Source organism: Panulirus ornatus, chromosome 33, assembly GCF_036320965.1.
Source record: "Panulirus ornatus isolate Po-2019 chromosome 33, ASM3632096v1, whole genome shotgun sequence".
NCBI classification, from domain to species: domain Eukaryota; kingdom Metazoa; phylum Arthropoda; class Malacostraca; order Decapoda; family Palinuridae; genus Panulirus; species Panulirus ornatus.
Genome location: NC_092256.1, coordinates 24,506,861 through 24,518,575, shown reverse-complemented (window position 1 = coordinate 24,518,575; position 11,715 = coordinate 24,506,861). Strand labels below are relative to the sequence as shown.

The following is an 11,715-nucleotide window of genomic DNA, read 5'->3' as shown; positions in this document are numbered from 1 at the left end:
ACTCTCTCCCGTCCCCTTTAAGGCATCACGAGTGGTTCACACCACCCGAGACGGCTACTTACTGAAACCATACTACTCAACTTCCTGCAGACGTTCTTATGGTACACCTCAGACTGTGTTACTGTTCACGACTGGGGAAGAACACCGTCACACACAAAGGCGAATGATTCTAAATAAAACCCGAGACTAAGATTTTTTTTTTCAGATTCTGAACGAAATAGATTTGTCGCTGAGTGTGAGGGGCTGGCATGGGTGAGGGGAGAGGAGGAGTGAGGGGAAGTGAGAGTGGCGGGGGAGGTGGTCCGGCCGGGCAGGCAGGCAGGAAACCCGCTCACATTTGTGTGGCAGACATCGTGGAGGGCAGACCCGGCCGCCCTAGCGTCGTCCCGCCCTCAGTGAAGAGTGAGTGCCAGGCGCAGGCAGGAGTGGTGCTGCCGAGTGCGTACGCGGTCGTCGCGCTAAAGTGCTTCCTAGTAACACGACTCAGTGATCAGTCAATAACGTACGACGCACACCTCTCCCCTTCTCCTCCTCCTCCTATTCACTTACTCCCCAAGTTAACATAATCACCAGTGAATCATACAGTTATCCTCCCCAAGATCTTTCTGGAAGAGATATTTATTCCAATGAAATATCATCAAGAGGCAATATCGATCATAACTTTTGTTAATCGTCACAGGTGGAACTGATAATTGCTCCCAGTCACAGTATCAAGACGTATACATACGAATCAAGCATCAAGGGGTAGGCAGATCACCAGCGACACAATGACAGACACAAACAAAGAAGAAAACGGCCCACCCCAAGTGGAAAACGAGCCGCAGGATGAGGCAGCTAAGGAGAAGGAGAACGGATCGGGGAAACCCAAACATAACAAGGACTGGCTGGCCGTGGGCGGCATCGGCATCGAGAAGCGACGACGCTCCTCTGCCGCCTCCTACAGGATCGAGAACAATAAGGTAAAGGACAACGTTAGTCGGACTCTGCTATCATCCTTGTTATCCTCTGGCTGCTTGACCAGCCTCCTCGCATACATGAAAACAAACACATACTCTCATATTCTTCCCTTGCATGTGCCTCTCTCTCTCAGGCTTCCTGTGTGGGCGAGTACCACCAATATTATGTTGAGATTTATCTTGGTTATGGAGGTGTGTGTGTGTGTGTGTGTGTGTGTGTGTGTGTGTGAGGGAGGCGAGGGGAAGCCAGACGTATAAGGGAACGACCATGTTCATATCTTCAGCCACCAGCAGAGTCATGTTGATTACATTCCAAGTACGTATCCTGGTATCTACCACAGAACTACACTAGCTTCTACTGACGAGGATATGAGTACTGTCGTCACATTAACCTTTCCGTCTTGTTAATAATGATATAATTCTATCCCTACTAAACCAGAGTTACAACATGTCTTCCAGAGTGAAAAAGTACGGAATCATAACGACCACTTTTGCGAGCGAGTGCAGTCTTTCTCCACAGTGTTACTCACCATTATCTTCACTACAGAAGATGACATCATCAAAGTCATCTTCACTACACTCTCGACCTTTTGACCTTGCTCATGACATGTTCGTCAAAGGGCATATTCACTACATCCTCATCTTGGCCATATCTTCATCTTCTCTACATCCTAATCTTTACTACACCTCAACATAACTGACCTTTGACCTGACTGTTAGGATGAAATTGAGGTGATGGCTATTGGGAAAAGATACATATATTAACATGTGAGCATGTTCTTCCCTCCTACCCACACAAATATAATAACATGAAACAAATTATATCAAAATAAATAAGACACGTCATATCTAACATACAATCGTGAAGACATTGAAAACTTGCTCCTTAACAGTCCACGATCGTACTCCTTAATATTTATAATTAAAGGTATTACAGATATTTTCTGTATCTATACAGTAGAACCCATTACTTAATCTATTATACAATTCCTTACATTTGTATTGTTTTTTAATTAATCATGTCTTCAGTCATTTCATTCCAGCTTACTGAATAAATCCTCATCCATGAACTTGAATGTTGTTCTAATACTTCCGAGCACAACTGGTCACTAACCATAGTCCTCAGGTGGGACGGACGCTTTGAATATCATTAACCAGAGTTTGTTAAGATTCCCTTGTAAGGTACCGCAATCTCCCGCGCTTTTCTTTGCATCATCGGGAAATATATCCAGGCAGGAGTCGTCTATACCTTCTAGCAAGGAATATGTCTGTGTGTATGTATGCGTCCCAGGATTGTTTCCAATTACGCATATCACATACTGAGGTAGTGTATCTTAGGACAGCCACTGTTAACCCTGGGTTAAGTATACTGAAATGCATGTCCGATGCCCGCAGACTTTTGCATGACCAAACACTTTCCTTCAATATATGGAGAGATATTTTTGCGATGTTTTCACACGTTCAGAAGCTTTATGTAAATCACAAGTCATGCAAGGACACACGTGACAAAGAAATAAAGCCACCAGTGTACAGTATGAAGGATAAAGAAAACCCCGCGATACTAATGCCAGAGGACTGTAAAAGAAATTGTATAGGAATATGATAAAGAATACGGGGAACATTAACGAACATAAAGGACGTTTCACAGACTGCACCTGTGCAATACAGAAAACGTTATCAGAATCAGGTATATCTCACTTAAATTATGCTACACAGAACGTTCCCCAAGTCAGGTGTACCACAGACTACTAGTCTTGTGGTACACAGAACGTTCCCCAAGTCAGGTGTACCACAGACTACTAGTCTTGTGGTACACAGAACGTTCCCCAAGTCAGGTGTACCACAGACTACTAGTCTTGTGGTACACAGAACGTTCCCCAAGTCAGGTGTACCACAGACTACTAGTCTTGTGGTACACAGAACGTTCCCCGAGTCAGGTGTACCACAGACCTAACCATTAGTCTAAAAGTTGTTCCAATCTTTCCATCTGTGTATAATGGCTCTCATGTTACGCTATAGTACAACCTTCGTCATAAATATCCTGTGTGTGTGCGTGTGCGCGCACGCGTTTGACCTAATAATATATATATATATATATATATATATATATATATATATATATATATATATATATATATATATAGTGTGTCTGGTGGCCATGCTTAAAGCATTCAGTTGTCCACGCAGTCTTAGCCACCTCAAAATAATTTATTTATTTATTCATTTTGCTTTGTCGCTGTCTCCCGCGTTTGCGAGGTAGCGCAAGGAAACAGACGAAAGAAATGGCCCAGCCCACCCCCATACACAATGTATATACACACATGTCCACACACGCAAATATACATACCTATACATCTCAATGTACACATATATATACATACACAGACACATACATATATACCCATGCACACAATTCACACTGTCTGCCCCCATTCACTCCCATCGCCATCTCGCCACACATGGAATACCTTCCCCCTCCCCCCTCATGTGTCCGAGGTAGCACTAGGAAAACACAACAAAGGCCCCATTCGTTAACACTGTCTCTAGCTGCCACGCAATAATGCCCGAAATCACAGCTCCCTTTCCACATCCAGGCCCCACACAACTTTCCATGGTTTACCCCAGACGCTTCACATGCCCCGATTCAATCCACTGACAGCACGTCAACCCCGGTATACCACATCGATCCAATTCACTCTATTCCTTGCCCTCCTTTCACCCTCCTGCATGTTAAGGCTCCGATCACTCAAAATCTTTTTCACTCCATCTTTCCACCTCCAATTTGGTCTCCCACTTCTCCTCGTTACCTCCATCTCCGACACATATATCCTCTTGGTCAATCTTTCCTCACTCATTCTCTCCATGTGCCCAAACCATTTCAAAACACCCTCTTCTGCTCTCTTAACCACGCTCTTTTTATTTCCACACATCTCTCTTACCCTTACGTTACTTACTCGATCAAACCACCTCACACCACACATTGTCCTCAAACATCTCATTTCCAGCACATCCACCCTCCTGCGCACAACTCTATCCATAGCCCACGCCTCGCAGCCATACAACATTCTTGGAACCACTATTCCTTCAAACATACCCATTTTTGCTTTCCGAGATAATGTTCTCGACTTCCACACATTCTTCAAGGCTCCCAGGATTTTCGCCCCCTCCCCCACCCTATGATTCACTTCCGCTTCCATGGTTCCATCCGTTGCCAGATCCACTCCCAGATATCTAAAACACTTTACTTCCTCCAGTTTTTCTCCATTCAAACTTACCTCCCAATTGACTTGACCCTCAACCCTACTGTACCTAATAACCTTGCTCTTATTCACATTCACTCTTAACTTTCTTCTTTCACACACTTTACCAAACTCAGTCACCAGCTTCTGCAGTTTCTCATATGAATCAGCCACCAGCGATGTATCATCAGCGAACAACAACTGACTCACTTCCCAAGCTCTCTCATCCACAACAGACTTCATACTTGCCTCTCTTTCCAAAACTCTTGTATTCACCTCCCTAACAACCCCATCCATAAACAAATTAAACAACCATGGAGACATCACACACCCCTGCCGCAAACCTACATTCACTGAGAACCAATCACTTTCCTCTCTTCCTACACGTACACATGCCTTACATCCTCGATAAAAACTTTCACTGCTTCTAACAACTTGCCTCCCACACCATATATTCTTAATACCTTCCACAGAGCATCTCTATCAACTCTATCATATGCCTTCTCCAGATCCATAAATGCTACATACAAATCCATTTGCTTTTCTAAGTATTTCTCACATACATTCTTCGAAGCAAACACCTGATCCACACATCCTCTACCACTTCTGAAACCACACTGCTCTTCCCCAATCTGATGCTCTGTACATGCCTTCACCCTCTCAATCAATACCCTCCCATATAATTTACCAGGAATACTCAACAAACTTATACCTCTGTAATTTGAGCACTCACTCTTATCCCCTTTGCCTTTGTACAATGGCACTATACACGCATTCCGCCAATCCTCAGGCACCTCACCATGAGTCATACATACATTAAATAACCTTACCAACCAGTCAACAATACAGTCACCCCCTTTTTAATAGATTCCACTGCAATACCATCCAAACCTGCTGCCTTGCCGGCTTTCATCTTCCGCAAAGCTTTTACTACCTCTTCTCTGTTTACCAAATCATTTTCCCTAACCCTCTCACTTTGCACACCACCTCGACCAAAACACCCTATATCTGCCACTCTACATCAAACACATTCAACAAACCTTCAAAATACTCACTCCATCTCCTTCTCACATCACCACTACTCTCAATAATACAAAATAATATAAAAAAAAATTATTCCCGTCGAGGAAAACTCTTATAACGAAAGTCAAAATTTCATGACATTTTCTACTACGACAACTGGCGCGTGAGGCAGGGCACGGCCGGTGCTCCCACCTCCCCAGGCCTTGGTAGGCTTCATTATCAACTCGTGAGCCAATGACCTGCAAGTTGGCATATCGTTCATCCTCCGTGTTATGCAACGGTTCATAAAACATAATGCCCTCAAACATCCAGGAATCGAACCCAGGTCCTTATGCGTGGTTGGCGGGATCGCTCCCTCCTGCCAGGTTATGATCGATCCCGCCTACTATGCATGCATAAGGACGTTCGAATTATCGTCATTGGATGGGAAAGAGTCTAGCAGTGACCAGGTCCTTGTGTGCCCACAGGAGCTCATCTTACTGTGCTGCCACGGTCAAGCGCTACGTAGCCGTGAACATTTAGGTGCCTCACAACCGAGGTTGTGGGATACACATGTTCTCCCTCCCCCAGTCATACCCATCATGAAGGAAATATAAGGTAAGAGTACGGGTCGGTAGTCCGGAGTATTACGGGTGGACATTATCCGATCCTAGGAGGCAGGAAAGGCAAAAGACGGGTGATAATTCCATAGCTGTTTGTGCAAGACAAAACTGAGCCATCTTAACGGTCAATCCTCGTGTGTCTGGTTCCCATAAATAAGCTATGAAAAGTTGCACCAATGGCCAATGTGAGACCCAATATAGCGTTTCAGTACACTACGAAACAATCATTGTTTCTACAGGGGTTAACTTTGTATGTACCGTCTGGCACTAACCATGTGAACTACTTGCTATTCGACAAGACTTTAAGCTAATCACCTGATGCATACACGAGAATGAGGCAACCATAATGTGGAAATAAAACACGGCGATGATAAGACTTAAGATCGCGGTTCGACCCTCACAGCCAGGTATACAGTGAGGCTTGTAGTATATAGAAAGTGTAGTGTGGTGATCATTACTGTAGTGTGTGGGGGGACTGGTCGCTACCGGGCATTACAGAGTAGCACGTTACGAACGCACTCCCACAATCCTTCCTCTCTCACATCCACATGAACGATACTATCTGAAATATTCTCCAGACGAACAACTTCAGATAATGTGGCATTATATGTTTTACCGCGGCAGGGTTCGTTCTGCAGCTGACAGTAGCAACCTCAACAAAGATAGAAAGAGTGACGGGCCAACCCAGTCAACATGAGTTCTTGTTTTCGGGACACAGAACCATGAAATGAGACGCAGTGCAGAGGAGGCAAGTGGTGGGTAGGGAGTGTGTTATGTACCTGATAACAGAGAGGTCATGTCACGCGCCTCACCACCCCACCCCACCCCACACACTACTCAAGCCTCATCCAACGTTGAAATACAACCCTCCACTCCAGACTTCCATTGTTATCATGTCTTCCTCTGGAATTCTAAAGTCGTGTTCCCAGACTGGAAGGTACGGCCATGGGTGTGCGTGCCTGAGGTCGGGGCACCTGCGGAGACACAAAGGCCGAGTGACCGCCAGCAACAGGGGCTGACTGGCTGAGGATAGCAGATAAAGGTGTGGTTGTTGAGCTTCCCCGGGAGGGGACAGGCCCCCCACACGGGAGCGCCACCAACACAAGTTCCTCGTGTCTTAACGGCAAACGTCAGGCTTCCGTCCGCTACATATTCCCTCAGCAATTCACGGGCAGCGTTTCTGTTGCACTTGGAAGCGACGCTTTCTTACATAAGGGAATATGTAAATGTACACACGAAGAAGGCCGGGACACATGGTTAGGCAACAGCTCACGCTAACCATGACTCATGTATTTAATTAGATAATTTACGCATAACCCAGCACACAGACCACCGCTGCCCAGTACTGTCTCGCCACCACCACCACACTGTACTGCCTACCACACATACACACGATGGGCACAAAGACTTATAGACTAGAGACACAGACATTGTGTTACCCACGAGACACAAAGACACTGGTTCCACAGCCACTGATGACACAGGCACTGGGAACATCCACTAGGGACACAGCCAGTAGCGACACGGACACATAACTGTTGACGCTCACTGATCCTCCAACTTGTACTAAAACTGTAGATGATAAGACCGCAGAGTTACCTACAACCACAATACACTCATTATGTATGTTGGAGGCTCCAGTCACGGACACTACTCCACATCAAGGCCAGACCTTGATGGAAATGGAGAAAATTATAAAACGGAAAAAGGAAAGACATGGGAAAGTATTTATGAATTTTGGAGGAAGTGGAAGACCTGTCTTGAAATGCGGCAGGTCATAGTTATTGGGAGAGACATGAGAAGGTAGAGACTTCCAAAGCTTCGAAGTTTATAGACCCAGTGGCAAGGTACAGACCCAGTTCGGTAACTGATAGACATTGAAAACTTTCTGCCTCTCCAACATAACCGTAAACATCACAGTAACAGCCATAACCAGTCCCAGTCAGTACTGGGAGTGTGGATGAGTTGCTGGCAGTGTTGGATGCAAGCAACTATGAGAATTCCGTCACCCACATCCTGGGCCTTCCCCCCACCCGGCTGTGTCTGGTCTACACTAGTGAGTCGTCACCTGTTGAACCCTGGGATATGCGTTGGTACCGCTGGTCACAAGGTTGCCTCCACCAGCCTGGCAGTACCATCGAAACACAAAAAGCCGTCTAGAGCACCACTCGGGTACTGGAAGAAGGTACGCCGACAGCCTGGCTCCACTACTTGCTATGGTCAGCGGACCACCATCAATAACCCCCACTACAAGTATGTTCCGCTATGGGAAAATGCGACCCAGCTACCAGACCAGCAGCCCTGGTTTGGATACGGTTGCCGAGTGGCGGCTGAAGCTAAGTGCAGAGGTTACTCACGGTACACAACACTCACAACTACACAGTAGATCCTACACTAGACAGCCAACTGAAGGTAAGTGTAGTTGGCACCACGCTGGACCATCTCACAGTGGCTGTCTGATACCAGGAGGAATAACGGCCTGAGGAAGTATTGACTCCAGCTCCTGGTGGGACCTGACTCCTGCAATACTCACCGAAATAAATTGTTATAAGTTATACGTGGCTGCTGAACCAGGCATATTTGGTGTGGAATGTAGTTTACCGGCTCAAAAACAATATGTAACTTCACCCCCCCCCCCTCTCTCTCTCTCTCTCTTGCAAATCTCTCAAAATTTTCATGTCTCTTTCGCTGGTTCTGTGGTTCTAACGTACTGCAGATACTTGGTATCACTGTAACTTCTAACATCTTGGAAATCTCGCGGAACATAAATAGCTAAAGTTGCCTCAAGAAAATGTTTAGTAGCCCTCACTTCTTTCCTCTGAACCGCTGCTCCGTTTATACTCCAGCCTCGTATGGCGTACTGCCTTCACATCTGGGAAGTTAAGTCTAAAGCATGTCGACTTGTTAACTTTCCCAGGCTAACGTCAAACTTGACCCACTTGCCCTACGTCATCATAATGGTTCACTTTCTTTTATAAGCATTGCTCTGGGTATTCCTCCCAAGAGCTGGCCACCCTATCCTTACCGAGACCACGTATTACTCAGTAAACAATTGCATCAAATGATTATTGTGGCTATTGACAACTCAAGGGTAGGTCGTTTTCATACCCGTTTCTTGCCCTACACCTCGAAACTTTGGAACTCTCAACCCTCTCACTTCTTTCCTAACAACTGCCACCTGACCAGCATTCAAAAGGAGAGTTTTCCATTTTCTCCACAAATCTTAAAATAATCTTTCACTTTATGTTTCCTCTCAATAGTCATCTTCACATCTCAATTTGGATCCAGTCTGACTGTGGACTTCTGTCTGTGACTGGAACCTTCAACATAAGCTTTAAAAAAAAACAATCTAAAAAAATTAAGACTGAATTTGCCGCATTAACATTCACTGGTATAATAATGTTTGGGTAACACCAATTGTACAGAAGGCTGCAACAACCCCTCCCGCCACACAGTGTAGCACATAACTTGACATCGCTATCTATCCTCCAAGAAACTAAATACTCACAATATTCTCTTTTCAAACCTTGCCCAATTCAGTGTTGTGGAACACATCAAGAAACTCCTGACTGACAGGAGCATACCACAGTGTCTGCAGTGATGGATCTCTCACCTCTGCTGCTGCCACAGTGACCCTGCCTCATAGTGACAGACAAAGAATGTAGAGTTAGTGGCTGGGAATCTACCTTACGAACTGAAATGATTCGCCACGATACTCAACGTTGTATCTAGAGCAGTGCTTCTTACACCATGGGTCGAAAGAGGCTTCCACGAGCGTCGCGAGTTGTCAGCGTTGAGCTAACGTAATAATTTTTTTCTGGAATAAGACTTAAGAGTCACTAGATCCCGAGTAAAAGTGTGCGCGAACTGGAAACAAATATGGCCCGGATTCCATTCTTATTTTCTAACCTTGCATTAGTTGTATGTGGGGAACATTAATTCGCTTTGCCTCTGTCTGTTTCCAAGTGTATAGATAATAGAGGGCGGCTGTGAACAAAGACTAGGACAAGGGAGGTCGTCAAGTAAATCAGGACGAGAAACAGTCTTGGAAGTTGCAGAAACCACAGCCATCAACAGATCAAACTAGATCCGACCCACTGCCTTCACTACTTACCGTCAAACCAAACCTACTCGTGTGAGAAGCTAGATAAAAACAAGCCAGTATTAATGGTAAAAGATTTAAGTCAAACTGTGGTCAATTCCTTCTGATCCAGGTTTCCTAGAGTATGATTAAGGTGAAGTTTTAGCCAGACTTGTACTGGAGACACGCTGCTGCACGCAATACAGGGTTGTCATATAGAAGTTCTAAAATTGCAATCAAGTATGCATAAGAAGAAAGTAGGAGTGTGTAAAGAGGCAACAGCAAACCGATTTCCATCATACTTAAATGTGTTAAGAAAACATATGTATAGGGAACGTAATTGTTACCTACAAGATGTTATTACTGCTTGACAATGTTAGGCTACGGCTAACACCGATGCGTTGCTCTGGTGTATCTGGAGATGTTGGAATACTGGTGGTTTCGCGTACCATATGTACTGTGGCCAGAGCTATGGACACACTGCAACGTTATGTCTTAGACTGCGAGAAAACTTCTAAAGCCAGATGACACCTGTCTAAACAAACACTGCAAGAAACTGCGCACCACTTCATTGTTAGCAGTAACAAACCAACTTGGCAAAATCTAATGTCATCATCACAAGGCCATTGAGGTCTGACAGACCCTTTATGTCTTCTGTAATCCTCTTGTGCTACCGCTCACGGGATGAGCATGACCGATACAATACACTACCTGGAGAGCAACACACTACGACCAACTTAACCCGCCCACTAAACAAGATGGTGTTGTGGCCACGAGCAGTTCAAGGAAAGGTAACCTACTTGCTTTTCATGGAGTTCATGACGTGCAACTCACACACCCACATTAGTCACACTAATACCTTCACATACAACAAACATTTATGTACGTATACAGACAATCACAGACATATCAGCAACAATATACACTCACAACTATAACCCGCTACAACACATTTCTATAAATAATAACGTGATCAAATTTTCACTGGATTCCACTGTGAAAAAAATGTGAAATGAAAAACACATCAGTGGCGATATTTCTGGCAGAAAGAATTAAATGCGTCCAAAAATAACTCGGATGTGTCCAGGCAACGGGTTCACAAACTGGAAAAATGGGTAACATGGATGACTCTGGTGGATGGCGCAGCGAATATGACTGGCGGGGCAAAAGAAGCTTTATGATGGCATGGGCAGAGGCCAGTCCAAGAGATGGGGCCTTACGAACGTACAGTTTCAATGTGCAGCTCCCTACCCATACTGTCCTAGTACACACACACACACACACACACACAAGGTGATGGTGTCAGGCTGTTGTATGTGTACATGAGCCGGGCCGGCGGTAGGCTGGGTGTCTGTCTGTCGTGGCTGTGATGGCAGGTCTGGTCCGGCGGGAAAGCCGCCACTGGTCTTCCCATGATGGTGACACTTGATCTCACTTGTGGGTTGAAGGAAGGTCTGGCACAGACCAACAACAGTATAATAACAGATACCTCCCGCTGACCCAGACAACACTTGCTGTATAAGAACATATTGAAGGTTTAGTGTAACACCGCCGCCCGCCTCACTGGATCCCTCACTTGGCTAACACTTTCAGCGGACCTTCTCTGGAACGCTTCATCTTCACACCTTGACTGGAACTCTTGATCCTGAGTTACACCTCCTGGATTTGTTCATCTTTACTTTCTACCATTATGATATTCCCTTGACCTTCGCACCTACAGCTTTTCACATCCATATTGCCCTCCATAACTACGCTACCATCAATATAACTGCAATGTCCTCCACACACACCTACAGTTCCATCCACATATCTAC

General features: G+C 45.2%; 1 protein-coding gene across 2 annotated transcripts in view; it reads left to right on the top strand.

The window, feature by feature from the left end:
- The first annotated feature begins 285 nt into the window (after positions 1-285).
- LOC139759643 (protein stum-like) overlaps positions 286-11,715 on the top strand; it is a 45,233-nt gene continuing 33,803 nt past the window's right edge. The window contains exons 1-2 of one of the 2 annotated variants that reach the window (XM_071682030.1): positions 286-402; positions 680-959. In XM_071682030.1, coding sequence (XP_071538131.1) covers positions 768-959 — 192 coding nt within the window. In that variant the 5' untranslated portion in view covers positions 286-402; positions 680-767. Of the gene's footprint in view, positions 503-679; positions 960-11,715 lie in introns of both variants that reach the window. The other variant, XM_071682029.1, reaches the window with a different exon arrangement.